We start from the raw sequence: 22,645 nt of genomic DNA, 5'->3' as shown, positions 1-22,645 counted from the left end.
ATGAAAAAATATCCATTAATAAATCATCCACCAAATCAAAAAGGTTTGAAGGACCAAAATAGAATGGGGGCAGGAAATAATAACACTGGGAAGTTTCGTGATGCTAAGCAGTATAATAATAATGGAAGCAATAAAATGAATATGAGTAAAATGCATATGAACAATAGTATGTACAATAACAATAGCGGAGACAATAGCATGAGCAATAATAATGTGAATAACGGAAACAGTGGAAATAGCGGAAATACTGTGAACAGTATAAAAACGAATAACAATTCACTAGGACTATATATTGACAATCCTCAGAATGCATTTATTTTTGATGAAAACGATTTAAAAACATTATTTTCATATTATAAAGGAGCAAAAACTATAAGAATATTAAATGATAAAGCAGCAGCTCAAATAACATTTAACGACCCAAATATGATACAACAAGTAAGAAAAGATATTAACGGATTAACAATTAATGATATCGGTACTATTAGGTGCATTACACTTAATGAAGGAAAAGTAATTGAGCAATTTCTTCCATTTTCTGCTAATGATCCAACTAATGTTCAGAATAAATCAAATAATGGAAACCAAGATAGTGAAAATACAGTTGATATGTTGAAGAAGCTAGCTAATTTATTACAAAACAATGGAGGAAATAATAATGATGAAAATGGTAGCGGACCTAATGATATTTCACGAGTGAATGGAAATGGAGGTATGATGAGTAATCCCCAAAATGGAAGAAATAAAAATAATGAAAATACAAATAATATGTTTGCAAAAAATCAAGTTAAAAATAAAACATCAAATCATTCTAATTATAATAATATAAACCCCAATTTTAATCAAAATAATAATATGAAAAATGAGCATAATGATAATCCATATGCTACTAAAAGATTAAGTAGATTTGAATTAATTGATATATTTGGATATCCAACAGAATTTGATGTTATGAAAAAAATATTAGGCTTGAATAATTGTAATATATCATATGTAAATGAGAATACAAACAATAAATTGTCTATAGAAATAAAAGGGAAAGCATTAAACGAAGCTCCAATTGCTGAAAGAATGCATATATCAGTTATAGGAGATGATTTAGTTTTATATAAAAAAGGAATTGAATTATTAGTACAATTATTAAATTCAATATATGAAGAATTTTGTATTTTTTGTAATGAAAATAATTATGAAATCCCAGAAAATTTATCTTTTAAAAGGCATGAATATATGTATAAATCTGATGGGTCTACAAAATATGTTGGTTTTAAAGACACATGGAATGTTGATAATGATAATGATAATTATACAAATGATTATTCTTTTAAGAAAAATAAAAATACAACAAAAAATGATAAGGACAAGAGAAATAACAATTCATTTGGTGGGTATTTTAACTAAACCAAGAAAATGAAAAAAAAATATTTTCTGCCATAAAAAAGCGATTGATTTTATTTTCACATATTCCATAGATTATATATTTTACTGTCGTATAAAGCTGTGGGGGAATGCCATATAGAATGCTTATAATGTGAATGCAAAGAAAGGGGATATTAAAAAATGGTTTGATTAAATATTGTTTTAGCATTATAATTTGTACTAGTAGAAATATTTGATGTACATATTTATGCGAAATTATGGAGGTACCTAAGATTTCTGCATTATCATATTTGACTGTTTTAATATATAATGCTGAAAGTTTTTGATAAAAAATGGAAATTTTATTTATTAAGAAAACATAAATTTATATGCACTAAATTATGTAACTTAATATGTTTGCATAGGTGTGTGCATTATTTGTTTTCTCTTATTTGTATATTTTTTAATTGTACACTTGTGTTTTTATCTGTATTTTTAATAAAATTTACATAATTTAGAATGAACGATATATGTTATTATACGTTCATTATTTATTTTTTTTGAGTAATATAATTATTTTCATCCTACATTTTTTATTCGCTATTTTTGCTGTATCCACACATATATGAATCATGTGTGTGTGCTTTCATTATTTTTAAATAAGTACACCTTTTTCGATATAGGATTATATATCCATTAAACAAAAATTAAACTATTTTTTTAATTTATCTGTTATAATAATAAAAACAAATTATGGCATTATTTATAGCCATATATGTTTGATAACTGATATATGGGACATGTAAATATGTTCCTTTTGTAAAGAAAAAATAAATTTCATAAAATTTGGAAAACCCTTAATACAACCTGTTTTATAGAGTTTGTTAAAAGGGTATATATAAAAAGGGGTAGCCATAGTATGTACTAATTTGGCATTTTTAAGAAATATATACAATGAAAATTATTATTTTATTGAAAAAGGATTGAAGATAATACTTGTTGCTATTGTAGCCACTAAATACTGTTATAACTCTCTTATTATTATTTTATACTTATTTGATTAATTTTCAAGTAGTATATCCCTTGAAATGATGGTATAAAAAATAAGTTTATGTCCTTCAAACAAGCATATGCTCTTGTTACATGACAAAAAAATATCATACATACTTTGTGCAGTATACAAATGTTACGCGTATATTAAATATAAACTATGGGATGAAAGTAAATTTATAAATATACAATTATATACATATTTATAATTTTTTTGGAGTTTAATTTTTTTTATTTTCATTTTTAATAATACTTTAATTTTTTAAAATAGGATTAACTTTTATATGTTAAGCTGAGTATAAGAAAATATACTTTTGCGAAGAAAAAATAGGGATATAAAATTTATGTGTAAAATAAATTAAAATATATGAATTTTTGTTAGTATGATAAATATGATGAAAATATGAAAGACCCTTTAGAATATCTTGAGCATATAAACTTCAATACAAACAAGTTCCCTCAGTACAATCATGTAAGTGTTAAAAAGATTGAAAATTATGGATTATGTTTTGACTAAATGTTTATTTTATGTCATACTTTGTACCAAGCCATATTAATATTAACAATTTTTTTATGCACAAAATTTAGCTAGTAGAAAGTTGCCCTTCTGAAAATGAGAAAGAAAAGATTATACGAATTTGTCGATGTTGGCAATCAGCAAAATTTCCATATTGTGATGATACACATAAGGTTAGATAAAGAAAGGTGTCATCATTTTGTTCAGCACTTATGATTATATATATGCATGTACGTGATCATATTGAGTGGTCGAATAAGAAGTCGTATTAGCATGTACAACTCTCTTATTATCCACATATGTAGATATTTTATGTGTGTATAAATATTTTGATAATTTTCTTAACATGTGCAGGTTTTCATAGAAAATGGAGATAATGTGGGCCCATTCGTTGCTAAACTTGTTAGTTATAAATTGAGTGACGATGAAAGATTAAAACAACAGAAATATAATGAAAAGTACATTAAGATAGATAAAAAAATAACAGCAAATCAATACTCCGTTTTAAACAATAAATTAAACTATACCCGTTTCATGAATTTTAACACATATCCATTTAATAATAATAAATTTAAAAAATCAATGTTATTTTCATTTGCTATATTAACATCAGCTTTATTATATGATCAAAAAGAGAAGTTAAAACATCTTTTGCAAGTTAATAAGAAATTATTTAAGGATATAGAAATTAAAAAAGATCATGCAGGAATATGAAAAGGAAATCCTAATATACATTAGATGACAATTATTATGATATATAAATTTTTTGTGTAAATTTTGTTTTGTCTCCATATTATTAAAATGTAAGTTATTTCAATTTTGAATATATTTTAAAAAATGCATATGTATATCATTGCTACCGTTTCGTTGTTTTGGCTTTTTATTATTTCATTTATTTATATAATTTAATTTGCTCATTTCATTTTTACAACTAAATGAATATATGTAAGAATGGGAAGTATGCTTCATAATTTTATAGACTTAAAATGTGTATATAGTATATAAAAATAAATATATTATATTTAAAAAGGATGATTAAAATTTTATATGTATTAAAGTTGTGTTAGTATCAATCAAATTGTAAGTATTAAAAAAATGGGAGGGTATATTGTGTAAACTATTTTGAATATACAAACTTTTGAGTAAATAAATAAGACATGTGGTTATACAACATTATTGAAATGGTTAGTAAATAGTATAAAAAACATATAAGGAAAGAATTATATACTTTTGCAGGCATGCACAAATAAGTACATATGTGCACACACAGATGTGACATATATATTGCTGTAAGTATAACCTTTTCTATAGGAAAATATAATAGCAAATAAAAAATAAATACAAATTGTATTTTCATAATATATAAAAAAAAACAAAAAACCAAAGAAGAAATGATGAAATAAGAATGATTTTTCTTCTTATCTTTACGAAAAAATAAAAATGTGATTTTCTTTATATAAAGCAGATACATAAATAGAGCTATGTCTATGCCCAATTAAAAATATAAAGAATATAAAGTATGAATGAAAGCCATTTTATATGAGAAATGCTCTATTGTTTTGTTAGGAGCACAAGTGAATAGCATAGGGAGGTATATACCATATGTGTATATGTTGCTACTTTTAACACTAAAATTCGTTGAGTTTTTTCGAATATTCACTGTTTTTGTCTTCTTGTAACTTTGTTCGTAGTCCTTGTTCAATAATTTTTCCATTTTTTAAAACATAAATATAATCACAATGCTTAATTGTTGTAATTTTGTGTGAAATATTAATAATAGTGGAATTAGGTAGATATTTTTTTATGTTTGCAAAAATATTTAATTCATTTGTTGAATCTAATGCGCTAAAAGCTTCATTTAAGATTAATATTTTTGGGTTTTTAATTATAGCTCTAGCTAATGAAATTTTTTGTTTTTGTCCTCCTGATAAGTTATTAGAATTAATATTATGAAAATATTTATTTTTATATGAATTTATTAAACTATCTAAACACACAACTTTGGATACTTTTATTATTTCTTTATATAATTTGGTAATAAAATGTGTTTTATATTTTTTATATATATTCATTTTTTTTATTTTTTTATTTTTATGATCAAATAAAGCTGTATTAATTTGATCTCCACACATAAGGCATGTCTTTATGTTTTTTTTTTCTAATAAATTATCTTGTATAATTTGATCAGGTGTGTGTGTAATTATGTTTTGATTAGTTGTAGGTTCGTTCGTTTTATTTTTTTCTTTATTTATAAGAGTATCATTATCGCTTTGAAATAAATGCAAACAATTTTTTATATTATTTTTATCCAGTTCTATATTATAATTGGAGTATGATAACTTATTATTAATATTATTTTTTTTCTCTTTAAAATTGTAAGAATAAAGAATATTATAAATTACACTATCACTGAATAAATAAGTATCTTCTTCAACTATTGACATTTTTTTTGTTAATATATATTTTGACACATTTTCAATATTCTCATTATCTATAAGAATGTTACCATAAGTTTTGGTGTATAATTTTGAGCATAATTTTGTTAATGCATTTTTACCTGAATTATTATAGCTTAATATTCCATATGTATACATATTATTAAAATGTAGATTAATATTTGATAATATTTTATTTTTTGGATATTTTTCAATATAAAAATCAACATTTTTAAATGTAAGACTACTTCCTTTTTTATTGTCATCATTTATACTATTCATCATTAATTTTTCATTTATATTTTTATAATTTTCATCAATATATCTTAATATTTCAATTTCTTTTATAGCATTTTTCATAATATATGATAATATATTATTAAAGTTGTTTTTATTAAGTTTTTTTTTTTTTTTCAGTTTTATAAAATTTTCTTCATTACTGGATATGTCACAATGTGATGAAGCTAGTCCATTATTTGTTTGGCATAAATTATTTTGTTTGTTTATTTCGTCAGAATTTGGAGTAGCTTCTTTATCTATTTCTCTATTAGTTGATGTATCGGTAATATTGCATTTGTTGTTAATATAAGAACTGCTTGTCTCATTAGAAGTGCCATCATTTATATTCAAGTCATATATTGTTGGATCATTTATAACATCATCGAGATTTATTTCTTCAGTATTCGAAGAATCAAGCTCAACGACATTTTCATTAGATGTGTTATTATTATTAATTGTGCCTTGTGTAGTAACGGTGTTTTTTGTTTTTTTTTTTTCTAACAGATTTATAGGGTTTTTTTTCTGTTTTTTATAATAAAACTTTGAATAATTATAAAATAGAAAAGTTAGAAGAGTTATGAATATTGTGTTATTTGTTATGTTGCTCATTTTGAGTATACTTTTTTTATCTGCATCTGTTAATTGACCAAATGCACTAATATTATCAAACATAAATAAATATTCATCACTTACAAAATTATGTCTTTTTTCATATAATTTTACAATGAATGATATAATATTTTTTTTATATTTTGTTTTTAAAAAGTTTGTAAATTTTTTATCTAATTTATACTTTATTATAAGTTCATGATCATTTTTGATAAAACTATGTATTTCTTGAATACTTATATCGAATTTATTTTTTTTAATTTTATTTGTTGAATTTTCAGGAATATTTCCACTGTCTTTATTTGTAGCATTATCCGTATGAACCGTTTTATTAATCATTTGAAGTTGTTCTTGTAGAGCTTCTTTATCTGGTTGAGCTTCTTCAAATCCAAGTTTATCATCCATTATGTACTTGGATAAATTATTATAATTTCTTTCAAAGAGTTTAATATAATTAGGCTTTATAATATTAGTAACATAGTTTGTATTTTTTTGAATAGACTTCATTTTTTTTATAATAGAATAATTGAAAATAAAATTTTTTAAATTTGTGAAATTAAAAAAGTTCGTATAAGAGTTTTTTAAATGAATAGATTTATTTTGATTATCTTGGAATGTTTCTTTTTCAATTAGTTTAATCACATCTTCAGCATTTCCTATTAATTCTTGAACCCTTGAATATTGTTGTTCAATAGTAGAAGATTGAGATATAATTTTTTGTATATATATAACAGATGAAATAATTTGTCTAATATCATCATGGGTATTATTATTCTGAATAATCTGTTTAATAACTATAAGTGTACTAAAAAAGGTAATAATGCCAATTGATCGATTTATGAATTTTTCTAAGATATAAAAAAATCCGAGTTTCGATCGGGTATTGCAAATATCATTAATAGAGTTATTAAATGCATCTATTTCTTCATTATGTGTATTATATGTATTTATTAGTGAGAAGTTGTTGATGGATTGTTCTATGATATTATTTGATTCAGCAAGGTTATTACTTTCTTCTTTTGCTATGGCTCGAAATATTCTTGAAAATAAAATTGAGATATTATAAATACATAAAACAATACATAAAGGGATAAAAACAAGTTTAACATTAATTTTGTATAAAAAATAAAAGGATAATAACATTTTTATAACATTTCGTAGTAGCACTATTATATTAGTAGTAAATATATCAATTAATTCAGAAGAGTCTATATTCAATCGGCTTAACAATGCTCCGGTTCCTTTTTTTTTAAAGTAATTAATATTTTTGTGTAATAATATTCTAAATAAATGATTTTGTAGTTTGTTTGTACTTATATAAGCACATAGATTAAATGTATACGATTTGAAGGATGAAAATAATAAACTAAAAATTGATACTAATATATATGCATATAGCGGTTTATTAATTTGATGGTTGGAAAATAAAAAAACGGATTTAAAAGGTGTGTCATTTATTTTTCCAACTATTTCATCACTTTTACTCATTATATGTGAAATCGCTTTTGATAAAAAAATTGGGATATAAGAATCCACAACAGAAGATATAATAGTTAATAAAAATCCTAAACAAAATATATATTTACTTCTTTTTATTATTTTAAAAAGCTTGGCCATATCATTTAATAGGCTATTTTTTGTTTTATTTTTTTCTATAATTTTGGAATATATGTCTGATAGTGTATTTTTTTGGTTGTACAATTTCATATGCCTTTTAATAATTTGAGAGGAAAAAGGGGAAAGAGATGTGTTGTTATTATTTCCCCAATTAAGTATTTTTTTGTGGCTAGCATTTTTCATAAATGTGTAATTAATCCTTTTGGCACTATTGTTATGTTCCCTTTTTTGCAAACTGTTTTGTGGAATTATAAAATTTTGTATATGCCTATTTTTTGTTTTGTTTACTTTTTCTGAAGCATTTTTATTGTGCCATTTTGTTGAGCAGTATATATTTTGGTGTGGCCCATTGTGTATAATATCATGCCTATTTTTATTTAAAGCGTTTATTACATTGTAATTTTGATAAAGTAGTATATAAAGAATTAATAATCTGATAATTTGATAGCCTACCAGTTTCATGTTTCTAAATTGCCCTTTTTCTCTCTCTAAATAATTACATATTAAGATTACATATTATGTGTTCTTCTATTTTCTATGAAATAATGAATACTTTTTTTCTTTGGGTGTATGACGTATTTCTTGAATTAGTATGTTAAGTTATCTTATTGTTATTTTATTGGGCTTTTTCAAAATTTAGTAACTTAGATACATTGACTAATTTTGATGTAGTCTCTTTTTGTTTCTCTGTGTTTTCCTTTTCTATTTCAATAATATGGTGTATTCATCATTATCTATTTTTATCCCTCCCCCTACTTTCATCAGCTTTAAATTATATATTTATATTCATTACACCTTCATTCATACATTTTTATCCTTATATAAATTACACGCGCCTTATAAAATATTTTACTGTAATGAATATTTTTTCCTTTGAATATTTCAACTCTTTATTTTTATAATATTCTGTGTTATATACTTTTGAATGTAAGCTAAGTTCATTCCTTGGGCATTTTGTTTTTTCGTTCTTTTTCTCTAGTATATTTTCGTAAAATTAATAAAAATTTGCGATTGAATAAGCAAAATGCATTCCATACTACGATAAGCAACTATACACTAAACATAAATATATAAATAATATATATTACATATGTGATATATATTTTAAATGACAATGTAAGAATATTGTGCATGTATGAATATACTGTATTTTTTATAGGTAAATAATTATATGCATATACTATTCGCTCTTTTTGGAAATCCGATTATTACTACGTGATATATATAAGTTATTAATTAAAAATAAAAGAAATAAACCTATTAAATATGTATCAAAAATATGATAAGTATCTTTCAAATAGTGCAAGCCATAGTTCCAAATGTATAGATATGTTTATGAACAGTCATACAATTACACAATAGTGGATTTTTTAATACAAAAAAACATGTATTATAATTTGGCATATAAACTGATAAAATGTGTGAATGGGAGTATTAATAGGTTTGCTCGATTTGTATATACCATATCATTTATGAACATAATTTATATTATCATAAAGCATCATTAATAATAAAGATACAACAAGACTATAACGAAGATAATGTGGATTTGTGTGTGTAAATAAATTATAGTCTTTAAGGATTTTCGTTTTTTTTGAGATATTTATAATTATAGCAAATTGTATGGAAACTATTTTAATGGGATACACTTTCAATTGTTTTATTAGTTCATTTTTTATCTTTTATTTTGATGTTATATCCATATTTTATGGCATATATCTATGAGCTTCGTTAATATGCAAAGAAAATAAAGCCATAATATTGATGGGAATAGAGAAAAACAGAATAATTATTATCTCTGTTCTTCATATTAACTATAGACATTTTTTTATTTTGAAAAATTTTAGGACTTAAGTCCTTTTTAATTTTCCATTTATATATAATTTTTAGCAATAGCCTATTTATTATTTTATATTTAGTGTACTTTCGGTGTTTTTAATTAAAAAAAATAAAAAATAAAAAAAAATGGTGAAATAAAACGAAATATACAATAATAATGATGATGATAATAACAAATTTGTCGTGTAAAAACAACACATAAATGTTGATTTAATTATGACCTTAATTTATAAGGTTTGGATAGATAAGAAATATATATGGTATTAATGGTTGAATAAAAAAAGGTAAATATAATGAAAAAAAAAATTATTATAAAGCTTTTAGGAAAAAAATGCTTTATCATCGATTGTTTATATATTTTTACACCTAAAAAATTTTAATTAAACATTTGTATTTAAATGGATAATATATATCCTCTCTATTAAGTGTATATATTGTGTGTTACTGAAAAAAATTATATTTTTTGAGTATATTTTACGCCGTTTTTTCTTTTTAAATAAATTAATATATATATATAAATACGCATTGCATATGCTTATTATGCAGGTGTTTATAAATGCACGTGTCCTTATGTCTATTACATTTTCAACTGATAACAAATTGCCTGAATAATGATTACTATCTTTAAAACAGTAAAAAATATCCTATTATAGGGGTAAATATAAATCTTCATACTCTTCAAAAAGATATTTTAATATAAAAAATGATACTAATAATATTCTACATTCTGGTGATATAAAAATGAAAAATAGAGAAAGGACATACAGAAAAACAAATATGCATTTTTTGAATATTTCCTATATGTGATTATTTTGCGTATTAATATATAATTGGTAGAAAATAGTGTGAATATTTCTCTTTTTCACGTAAAAGCATATGAATTTTTTTTATTAACAACTTTGCAATTTATTTGATTTTCCTTATCATCTTCGTATTTTTCATGGATATATTTTTTATGAGCTGATAAATGACCTTGTGTGTTTTTCGTTTCTATATGAGATTTTTCGATGTTTTCAAATTTATCAAACTTTTTATTGGAATTCATATTTATAAATCCTCCCATATTTTGAGGATTATAATTTTGTTCTAATTCAAATAATTTATTTTTTGTATTATCAATATTTTTTTCATTGAATTTAAATGGGGTTTGCTCTTTTAATTGTGCATTTGTTTTTTCTCTATTCTTTATAGCTTCGTAATTTTTTAATTTATTTAATTCATTATTTTGCATTACATTTACTAGATTATTTTTATTGTGATTTTTTAATTTATTGAAATATGATTCTATATTATCTTTGTTTTCATAAATGTTGTTGTTTTTATTAGAGTATTCATTAAAATTTATTTTATTATGGAATGGAATACTATCATCATTTTCATTAGTATATTGACTTCTTTCATATTCATCATCTTCATCCTCTTCTTCATCTTCTTCTTCATCGTCCTCCTCTTCTTCAATCTCCTCTTCATCGTCTTCTTCATCTTCATCATCCATATCACTTCCATGTTCATGTTTGAAATCATTTCGTCTTTCATAGTTTTGCATATATTTATATCCAGGGTTATTATCATAATAATTTGTATCATCAACATATCTTTTGTGTGGAATTTCACTATATACTACACTTGACTTTTTATTATAATTCCTTGGCATCGTCATATCATATTTTGGATTGCTTTTGAAGAAATGATTATTGGGACCATTATTATTTTCATAGTTATTTAAATTGTTAATAAAGTTATATTGATGATTCATTGGCATGGTTGGTGGAACATTTTTTGAATAATACATATAATCCCTTGTATCCGGTGGTGAATTATGGATATTATGTTCTTTAGCTATTTGTTTATTAAAATTTCCAGAATAAACATTTGATGGATTATTATAGTCCCTATTGTTGTATTTATTGTGATATTCATATTGTCTTTGATATTCCTCATCTTGCATTCCCATATCATCGATATATTCCTCTAGATGATTATTATGTGGGTGGTAGTTTTGATATGGATGTCGCATTTCATGGTGGTTTTCATAACTATCTTCAGAAGCTTCGTCAAAATTTTGTATTAAAGTATTTGCATGTACATTATCAAAATTTGAATATTTATCATGATTTTGCGATAAATATTTTGTGTTATTATTATCATTGTTATTAATTTTATCTTGATATATATCATAATGTGTTTGATTTTTGAAATTTACAGTATTAACAGAGTAGGATCTATTATTAGTATTTGTCTGTTCATCATCTTCTAGATCTACCATATTAAGCCATGGGTGTTGTAACATAGTATATGCTGATGGTCTTGTTTGGGGATCTATTGAAAGCATAGGTAATAGAAAACTACATAATGGATTTATTTCTTTTTCTGGTAAACCATATTTATATTTTAATATTTTATATAATCCATATCTTTTAATATTTTTAATATTTTTTAGTTTATAAGTATTTTTATTAAAGTATTTGTGTGAGTTATATCCTGAATCTATCATTGATTTGGGTATATTACCTAATACTTCGATTATAAAACTTAAATGTTCTTCGTTTTTATCATATATATCTGATTTTTGTGGGTTAAATAAGAAATCTCCAGTTACTAATTCAAACACCATACAAGCAAATGACCATATATCTGCAGTTTCATTAAAACCACTTTTTAATATAACTTCGGGAGCTCTATATTGTCGTGTTTGTATTTCTGCATATCTTGATTCATCAATCCATAAACTATTACCTAGATCACAAATTTTATAACATGATTTTTCATGATAATATACAGTAGGATCATAAGGTCTAATACAATAATCACCTTCTTCTGTTTTAATATAAACAACCTTAGGATTTTTATTATTTCCCAATGATGGATTTTCATTCGGAACTTCAGAATATATATTTTTTTTTTTATTTGATTCATGTAATTTCATTGCTTCTGGATGTATTAGATGATTAAACATGCCACAATAAATAGGAAATTTGTTAGCATCTTTATCTACATATATTTCAGATTTTTCAGAATATGTATCATTAGTATTTTCATTATTATCATTACAGCTATTGTTACTACCATCCATAGAGCTATCATTTCTTAAATAATCTATTGGCAATCTACGCAATAATTGTGGTGATTTATCATATCCATATTTTTCTGGATTATTTAAAAAGTAATTATTATAATGATATGGTTTTCTTGTTAGCGTTTCTTGTATAGCATGTATGTTATAGTAGGTAGTAAGTAAGGATGGGTCTGAATTGGTGGGCTTAAGTCTATGTTTAACATATGGTGGTTCGTTGATTTTTTTTTTTTTTTTTTTTACATTAACCTTGTCATTATTGTCATTAATTTTGTTTTTTTCATTATCTTCTATTATGGGTTCTTTTGTTCCTTCTTTTGGCAAATCTGATGATTTATTTTCATTTTCTGCAAAATTATCCATGTTTGCATTAGCACATGATAAATCTTTTTTTATTGTATTAGAAAGAATTTGTTTTGAATCCTTTTTGTTTTCATCTTTACATAATTTTATATCACTATTTTCATTTAAATTTTGATTATTACATTCACCAGATATGGCATTATTGTCTTTGTTTGTATTAACTTTCAAATTTGCGTTCAAACTATTGTTAGAGGGTATTTTGGTAGAAATTTGGATCGGTTCTAATGAAATATCATTAGCTTTTATACAGTCTATATTTCTAAAAGCTTCGTTATCTTCCTTTTTAAAGTGACTATTATCTTCAGGGTGATTCAAATTGTTATTGTTTGTTTCGTTATTTGTTTGTTTGTTTTGTTCAGTATTATTATCTTCATTCATTTTTAATCTTTCTTTTTTAAGCATTTTTTTTTTCTTTCTTTTTAATTTTTTCTTTTCATTTTTAGTTAATTTATTCCAATCAACATTATCAAATTCATTTTGTTCCTTTACTTCGGTTACATTTGATTCAGTATCATCTTGTTCGGTTTCATCTTGCTCTGTTTCATCAGCTTGTGGGTTTACTTTATCAATGTCCTTTTCGTTGTCGGCATTGTTTTCTTGTTCTGGATGAGATGATGAATTATAATGACTTTCAGTAGCATTTTTTATATCTTTATCATCATTATTATTCACTAGTTTCGATTTAGTATAATCTCGAGGCTTTGGTATATTTGAAAGTGAGGAAACAACTACATTTTCTGGCTTTATATCACTATGTATAATTTTACAAACATCGTGTAAATATTGTAACCCTATTAAAACGTGAGTAGCAATTTTTCTAACTAAATTGATTGGTATACCTTTATAATCATAATGTTTAATTAAAGATAATAGATTTGGGCCCATAAATTCAAACACCATACATACATGTGTACCGTTTGGTCCCTTATGCTCAAAACTGTCAATAAATGAAACAACACCTTTTGTCATATTATAATGAAATAATCTTTCTCTTTGTTGTTCTTTAAATTCAACCCAAGAAGAATCAAAAGAATTTATTTTAACAGTTTTTAAATAATTTATTTCACATTTAGCAGATTCTGTATATGTTTCTGAACCTTTTTGAATTTTTATAGCAACAAATTTTAATGGTTTACTTTTTAAATCGGTTGCAATCCAAACTGTAGAGAAATGGCCCCATCCTAATTTTCCTTCAATTCTGTAACGATCATTATATATTTCATTTATTTCAACTGGATGATAACCTCCTGGGCAATATTCGTCACTTCCTTCATCATCACTTTCAGTATATTGTAATTTTCCAGATGTAGCATCCTGATTACTACTATTATTTGATGCAGACATCGAATCGCTATAACTCATTGCTTCAATGATATTATTGTACAGGTATATGTGCTTATATGCGCGGGTATTCTATTTGTTTCTGGATATTTATTTGATGGTAATTTTTCGTTGCTTTCTTTTTTGGGGATTACTTGATTATTTGCCTTTTATATCATTTATTTGAAATAAATAAATATTTAAACGTATATGTATAAACAAATATGTATGGATAAATATATTTTTTCCTATTTATATATGGATCATGCAATATGCTTCACTCGCTCATTTTATATTTCAAAGCACACTAAGATTTTGTATATTCATTATATATATTTTTTTCTAATGCAGTTACTGTCATTAAGCCTCGAATAAGATAAACATATTTATAATATATTTATTCGTAAATAAAATTAAATAAATTTAATATACACATTACCAAAAAATGTAAAATGGAAAAAATAATAAATCTATGGTAAGAAGAAGCAAAAAATTCGATAAGGAAAAATGCTATATTTTCCTTTATTCATCCATGACAAAATATAAAATAAATTATCACTAGTGTAAAAAGTATAAATATACTATATATATTCAGTGGTTTCTCGTTAGTAAATTAAAGGGCTACGTTACAATAAACGTAATGTAAGCATAACAATACAAACATATTAAATTAACGCATTAAGTGCTACAACCAAAATAAATATATATATGTATATACTGTATATTGTTAACATATTTATAATGTAAAACTTGATTTATTTTTTCCAAGTTCTGATATTGATGAATATGTGATGTTATTAAAATTTTGGGTTATACTGTTCAAACAACTAAATAATGAATACAACAATTCGTCTTCTTGGCTTCCTAGTATCATTTAAAATACAACATAAAACAATTATGTTTCGCTGTTCATTTATTAATATATTGTTTTTTGTAAATTAGCAAATATTATATATAATAAATGTCATTTTTAATTTGTATTATTCATATAAATGCATATATTTCATTTATGTATATATATGTTCATAACCATATATGCAATCATGTACAAACTATTTGGTATTACAATATAGCTGATTGTACTGAAGGTTATATATTCGAATGAAAAAACAGTCAAATGCAACTTTCTCTTTATCTATCCATTTGACATAATTTTAAGAAAATTCATTTTTTTGATTTTCATTAAATTAAGCCAAATTATGAATGTTGCATAAGGCATTCATAAAAATGTTATTATATAGAATGAATAAATTATATAGGTTTTTGTATCCTTTTTTAATTTTTTTTTATTATATTTACTTTTATAAGTTTACATAAAAAAGTAATGAAATTGATTATATAAATGGATGTTTTATATAATAAAAACGAGCATAAAAAAAAGTATGTATTCCATGTAAACTTATAACGCTTAGTTTTTATACTTATATTTTATTTATGTTATTTTTCATTCTTACAATTTACTAAAATATTTATATAATTATCACAAAAATATTTTATGTATTTCATATATAGAAAAATTTAATTAAGCAATGTTTTATATTTAACAAAAATAATATATAAAAAATTTTTCACGTAAAAGATTGTACGTAAATATATGTAAGAAATTAAAAAAAAAAAATGAAAAGGCATATATTAAATACATATTGCGAATTTTAAATGTCGTATAAATAAAAATAAAAAAAAATAAGCAATGTCACAAATTGGGTTTTTTATTATTATTTTAATATTATTATTTTTAACATAAATTTTTTTTTTTAATAATGCTGAACATTATTTTATATCGAAAATTTGATTAATAGAGTAAAAGAAATATGAGGATATTATATAAGGATGCGCATAATAATTTTATGTTTTTTTCTTTTCACATAGCTACATATAGATTATTTAGCTACTCTTAGCAATCTACTTATATTAAAAGTATATATATTTAAAAGAACAAAAAAAAATAGATTAAAAAGTACGCCATTGAAGTTTTAATTGCCTTGGTATATATTCATCCGTCCTATATAGGGATGGGATAATCATATGTGTAATTTTATGAATGGAAAGTGTTCATTTCCTTTTTATAACCTGTATTTTAAAAGGTTTTCTGTTTTTTATTGTTTACATTGTAGCTAGCTATTTAAAAAATTATACGTTTTGGCTATTTTATATATGGCATATAAAAAAAAATTCATAAGAATAAAGCAGACGGCGCTATTTGTAATTTAATTTAAAAAAAACATATTAACTAATTAATCATTGTATTATTGCAAAACTCTTGTATGGCATTCTTTTGTTTATTTTATTAATAACAGCATTTCTTACGTAATATGCACACAATAATTAGATATACCGCTCTTATACCAAATTTCATGATATAGAGTATGGAAGGAACTATGTATATACTATATAATCCGTGTTTGTTTATTAATTCTTTTACTAAAAATAGGAGAAAGGAATGCATAGAGTTTGTGTCTTTTTAATTATGCATCTATCATGCATGTAAAAAAGAAACCTAAAGCTTTCATATTTTCATAAAACACCTTTGATGCAAATTTTTTTCGCTTGCATATGGGCATAGTTATATTTACGAACTCATAATTTTTTATGATACGAATAATTATTTTTCTTGCCTAAATAATGGGAAACCAAAAAGGTATATTATTTGATGGAGCATTAGCTCAACATATGCATATATATATATATGGTTGAAATTGTTATGAAGAAATATACAACTCCTTATGAATAAAGTTATGTTTCTTAAATTAAAATATATCGCTTTTTTGTTCTCATTTTTAAATACAAATTAAGTAAATGGCAACACCAATTTTGCAATAATATAGCGTGTCATTAATGCTATAATTATTTATTGTGTATTCTTTTCAGTAAATTTTATATAGCTGTTGTTAAATTGTATCATAATACATGTATATGCATAAAAATAACCTTACGAATAAAATGGAAATTTATAACGTTATTAGGGTGTTATGTTTAGATATGTTTTAGTTGGATAATTGTTTTTCTTATTTTGTGTTTTTTTAACATTTGAGGGATATGTATATCATTTTTAAAATATACGATTTGATTAATTTGTAAGCAAGAATATGATAATAATTGTTATATGAGGAGAATAGATATATATTTATTTATTACAACTTTATGTGTTAATATAATATATATTCCCTCGTTTCATTAATTGCCTTTGTTTTTTATAGAATAATTTTTTTATATTTATTTTTTTTGATTGCGATAATGGTTATTTTATCATTCGCACTGCTTATTTTATTATATATATTTTTTAGAAATATTACTGTGATAATTATTAAAATATAATGATATTTTTTTATATGCCCCCTGTATTTTATTATGGAACATTTTTTAATGTAATAAATAATTTATTTTTTATTTTTCCTTTTAAACATGGAATATATATATTTTATGTAAATATATAGTAATATATTATAATTTACACGTATGTATATTTAAGTACATATAATACTATATATTATGCATTCCTTCGGAATGATTAAGAAAGTTTTAATATATATTTTTAATAAATGAAATAAAAAAATAGCTTTTTATATAGTAACAAATTTGGATGTATAATAAATATCATATATACCATAAAATAATCTTTAATTAAAATACCCATTATTATATAGATGACGTATAAATAAATATAAATATATAAGCATATATACATATATATGTATACATATGCGTTTAGACCCAACTTAAATCTTTTAATTCGAATAAAAGCGTTAAAGTAACAAGATAATTCCTAACAGCGCAAAAACAAATGAGAAGATTTTTTGGGTTTGAAAGGAGTAAGTCAAAGGAAGATGATAAAATAGATGAAGTTGAAAAGGATGAAGAAAAAGAACATAAAGATGAAAATAATGAAATAGAAGAATATGATAATGAAACAGAATATGGTGGGGAAGAAGATTTAAAAAAACACATTTGCTTATCGAAAAATATGTTCATGGGAAATGATATATTAACACCATTTAATTATAATTTATTAGCATATGACCAGAACATAAACCGTAGAATAATTATAAATGATGAAGATGATGATTATGAGAATAGTGACAAAATAAAAGATTTAAAAGCGGTATCTGCTTTAGCTATTCCAGATGAAGAAAACACAAAATCTTATGAACAAAGATATAAAGAAAATGAATTAAAAGCACGACAAAACAATTTAAGGGAAAATGTTTTAAAGAAATTAACATCTATAAAAATGAATATAAATATAAGAGAAATGGATGAATATTCATCTGTAAAAAAGTTATATATAAAAAAAATGGAAACAAGTGATATACAAAAAGGAAATGATAAAAATATGAAAAAAAAAAAGAAAAAAAAAAGTTCAATAATAAATAGTATTATAAATGATGACCCAATAACACATGAAGATATTTCTTTAAATGCGAATGATACAAATGCAAATGTGTTATCTAATTATAAAAGTGAAAACGGAAATATTTTGGATGATAAAAATGCTAGAAATAGTAGTATATTGCCTTTTAATAATAATCAGAATAAAAATGAAATATTTAATGAGCCTATTATAAAAAAATCAGACGAATCAATATTAAGTAGTAATGCATTAAGTAATATTAAAACTTTAGATATATATAAAAAAATAAAAAAACCTAAATGGCACTATCCATATAAATTGTATAGAGTTATATTAGGCCATTCGGGTTGGGTAAATTGCGTTGATGTTGATATAAGTAATGAATGGTTTGCAACGGGAGCTAATGATCGATTAATTAAAATATGGGACTTAGCTACCTGTAAACTAAAATTAACCTTAACAGGGCATATAAATAGTGTAAGAGATATAAAAATTTCCAAAAGAAACCCATATTTATTTAGTTGTGGTGAAGATAATAGAGTTAAATGTTGGGACTTGGAATATAATAAAGTGATAAGAGATTATCATGGTCATTTATCTGGTGTATACTGTTTATCTTTACATCCATCATTAGATATACTAATGAGTGGGGGAAGAGATGCAGTAGTTAGAGTATGGGATATAAGAACAAAAAATTCAATTTTTGTATTATCAGGGCATACAGGAACAATTATGTCTTTATCTTCGCAATCGGTTGAACCTCAAGTTATATCAGGTTCTCAAGATAAAATGATAAGATTATGGGATTTAAATAATGGTAAATGCAGAATCGCATTAACACATCATAAAAAAAGTATTAGATCTTTATCCATACATCCTTTTGAATACAGTTTTTGTAGTTGTGCTCCAGATAATGTTAAAGTATGGTGTGGAGCAGATGCCGAATTTGATAGAAATATTACAGGTTTTAATTCAATAGTAAATTGTAGTTTAATTAAGCAAGATTCTTACTTTAGTGATTCATCAATTTTAATATTAGGTAGTAATAATGGCCAGCTTCATTTCTATGATTGGTCAAGTGGATATAAATATGATACATTGACAAATAAAGTTGTACCTGGAACAGTTGATTGTGAAAATTCCACTTTATCAATGGCTTTTGATAAAAGTGAGAGCCGATTAATAACAACACATGGTGATAAATCCATAAAGGTAATATATAAGAAAATGTGAACTAATAAATATGCATATGTGTATGTAAGTTGTACGAATCGCATACGAGTATTTGCATACCTATTCTAATGTGTTCGATTTATATATTTTCTAATAATTCATTCAATTTTTTTTAGATTTGGAAAGAAAATGAAGATGCAACCCCAGAAAACTTTCCGATTAAATGGAATCCTTATGAAAACTTTAAATTTTAATTAAACTAGTGTGATGTATAAAAACTAGGTACGGCTGAACAATTTTTACAGTTAGCATGTATCTTTGTGTGGGTATATATATTTTCCCACCGATTATTTTAAATTTGACAATTTTCACAATTTTTAAAGAATTATAATTTTATTTTGAAAAAAAGGAAAGACGCATTTGTACAATATAGTTTAGATAGCATACAAATTGGACTCTTTTACATATAGTAGGATTCTCATTTATAATTTGTTTACCTTTGGCATGCGCTGGGAGTTATATATTATGCATTTGTAATATAAATAAATACATATGAGTCATGACGTTGTTTATTAGCGCATCATAAATTTTTGGGGTAAACAAAATAAAAATTACTCTGACTTAATTTTTGGAATATGCACACTATATTATAAAAAATATATGTTTATATGGAACTACATGAATTTTTTTTGTAACATTAATTTATTTTTTTTGTATAAAAAATCATACGTACATATAAATATATGTAGTTCTCATTGTTTGTGAATAACGCCTGAATATATAAGAAAAAACACTATTTTAAAAATTTATAAAAAAATTATTAAAAATATTATTTTTTTCTGAAGATAACTTGGTATAATTTACATGAATATCTATAATTATGTATATTTTATAATTATTTGTCATTATTTTTCTTTAACTTATTTACAATTTCAGCGGTTTACGCTGTTACCATTTATGTGATTTTTGTGTTTTCAAAAATTGTGATGAAAGAAAAAAAAGCTAAAATAAATCAAATTAAATAAAAATATGATAAAACAAACATAATTGGAGGAAAGGCAAATAAAATATTTTCTAAGAATGGATAAATAATTGAAACATTTTGAAGGGGAATATGGGTAACCTTATATGTTTTTTTAATGGAGATACATTTATATAAAACGCAGAATTTTACAAAAGGAATATAATACATATGATGAAAAAAACATAAACTTAAGGAGTATACATTAAATAGGGAAGCCTTTTACCTATAGTTTATATGAAATAAAGAATTACATAATAATGTATAGAAATGTTTAATAGGGAATATTTGTTTATGAAGTATATATACAGATTTACTTACGCATACATATGTATGTGCTCGTATATTTGTCAATCTGCCTTTTTCAAAAATGTTAAAGATTGTAAGAAGGGGAATTTATTACTCGCATGAAAAAAAAAAATATTATACAAATAGGCTATATAAGAAGGTGTGTAACTGTTGCTTAAGTTTAAACATAAATAACATGGACAAATGCATATATTGCAACAATATATTAAATGATAATGATATTAGATTAATAAAAAATAATATTTACACAGACATAATTAATGTTAGAAAAAATTTTAAGATATTCGATGAAAAAAATACTAAGGAAAATTATTATGAGCCATTATTAAATAACGTAAAAATTGATGATAAATATGTACATATAAAAAATGGTAAAATAAATAACAGTAACAAGTTATATGTGTATTATAATTGTTATGATTATATTATATTAAATAACCCATATAGCAATTCATGTTTGAATCTTACGATCTTATTTAAAGGGATTATGTATGACGTTAAGAATTTAAAAAGGAAAGATTTAAACTGTTTATTACACTTGTACAATTATGCTTATTTCATTATGGACATATTTTTATACTTTCTTATTATTAGTAAAGGGAAAGGTGTTCATTATAAATACATGTATAACAAATATAGAGATTGTGATCAGGATTATAATGACGAAATTGTAGACATTTTATTTGAATTAAATCAAATTATTAAAGAACGAAAAAAAAACATAGGAATAAACTCTATTAATAGTGATAATAAATATATGGAAAATATAAATGAAGCAAATATTATAGATAAGTTAAATGAAAATTATGTTAATATATATACAAATATATTGAAAAATGCAGAAAATAAATCTATATTAAATATGTTTTTCAAAAAATTAGAAGATACTAATATTAAAAATAAAATACAAGCTTTAAAAAAATATATGTATATGGGCGCACCTTACCCATCTCCTATAAATCATTTTTCTATTCAAATTTTGTTCCCTCCTTTTTCGAATTATAATTTTTTTACATTTCCTTTCTATTTCCCAATACAAAAAATTATATATGATTTGCACTTATATGGGCATGTAAAAAATTATAACCATTCGGAAATAATTAAGAATATTTACAGTAACAAGTTGATTAAAGAAATTAAAGAAGGCGACTTATGTACAAAGAAAATAATCAATTTTTGATACTTTGCCTTTATACCTATATATTTCCATGGGTGTATTTGCACAAATATATATATGCATTCTATTATTGTTTTTCGTTTTTTTTTGTGAAATATTAATTTTTTAATACTTTCCATTTAACATATTACAACATTTTGTCTACTAATATTATGT

General features: G+C 23.3%; 6 protein-coding genes across 6 annotated transcripts; 4 read left to right on the top strand and 2 right to left on the bottom strand.

The window, feature by feature from the left end:
* PCHAS_0402300 (RNA-binding protein, putative) lies at nucleotides 1-1,401 on the top strand (the record flags this gene model as incomplete). The annotated part of the gene is made up of 1 exon (XM_738009.2): nucleotides 1-1,401. One exon carries the CDS (start codon nucleotides 1-3, stop codon nucleotides 1,399-1,401), a length of 1,401 nt encoding a protein of 466 aa, XP_743102.2.
* Nucleotides 1,402-2,812: 1,411 nt separating this feature from the next.
* On the top strand, nucleotides 2,813-3,640 carry PCHAS_0402200 (CDGSH iron-sulfur domain-containing protein, putative; the record flags this gene model as incomplete). Its single annotated transcript, XM_016799951.1, has 3 exons — nucleotides 2,813-2,881; nucleotides 2,998-3,099; nucleotides 3,281-3,640. The coding sequence occupies 3 exons, from the start codon at nucleotides 2,813-2,815 to the stop codon at nucleotides 3,638-3,640; spliced, it is 531 nt and encodes a 176-aa protein (XP_016653256.1).
* A 914-nt stretch (nucleotides 3,641-4,554) lies between these two features.
* On the bottom strand, nucleotides 4,555-8,328 carry PCHAS_0402100 (ABC transporter B family member 4, putative; the record flags this gene model as incomplete). The annotated part of the gene is made up of 1 exon (XM_016799950.1): nucleotides 4,555-8,328. The coding sequence occupies one exon, from the start codon at nucleotides 8,326-8,328 to the stop codon at nucleotides 4,555-4,557; it is 3,774 nt and encodes a 1,257-aa protein (XP_016653255.1).
* Nucleotides 8,329-10,567: 2,239 nt separating this feature from the next.
* PCHAS_0402000 (serine/threonine protein kinase, putative) lies at nucleotides 10,568-14,503 on the bottom strand (the record flags this gene model as incomplete). Its single annotated transcript, XM_016799949.1, has 1 exon — nucleotides 10,568-14,503. One exon carries the CDS (start codon nucleotides 14,501-14,503, stop codon nucleotides 10,568-10,570), a length of 3,936 nt encoding a protein of 1,311 aa, XP_016653254.1.
* Nucleotides 14,504-18,242: 3,739 nt separating this feature from the next.
* Nucleotides 18,243-20,236, top strand: PCHAS_0401900 (pre-mRNA-splicing factor PRP46, putative; the record flags this gene model as incomplete). Its single annotated transcript, XM_728076.2, has 2 exons — nucleotides 18,243-20,021; nucleotides 20,159-20,236. 2 exons carry the CDS (start codon nucleotides 18,243-18,245, stop codon nucleotides 20,234-20,236), a joined length of 1,857 nt encoding a protein of 618 aa, XP_733169.2.
* A 1,137-nt stretch (nucleotides 20,237-21,373) lies between these two features.
* Nucleotides 21,374-22,492, top strand: PCHAS_0401800 (conserved protein, unknown function; the record flags this gene model as incomplete). Its single annotated transcript, XM_016799947.1, has 1 exon — nucleotides 21,374-22,492. The coding sequence occupies one exon, from the start codon at nucleotides 21,374-21,376 to the stop codon at nucleotides 22,490-22,492; it is 1,119 nt and encodes a 372-aa protein (XP_016653253.1).
* Nucleotides 22,493-22,645: the final 153 nt, after the last annotated feature.

The sequence above is a fragment of the Plasmodium chabaudi genome, assembly GCF_900002335.3.
Source record: "Plasmodium chabaudi chabaudi strain AS genome assembly, chromosome: 4".
NCBI lineage: Eukaryota > Apicomplexa > Aconoidasida > Haemosporida > Plasmodiidae > Plasmodium > Plasmodium chabaudi.
The sequence above is the reverse complement of the archived record's forward strand: the minus strand, read 5'-3'. Positions and strand labels throughout refer to the sequence as shown.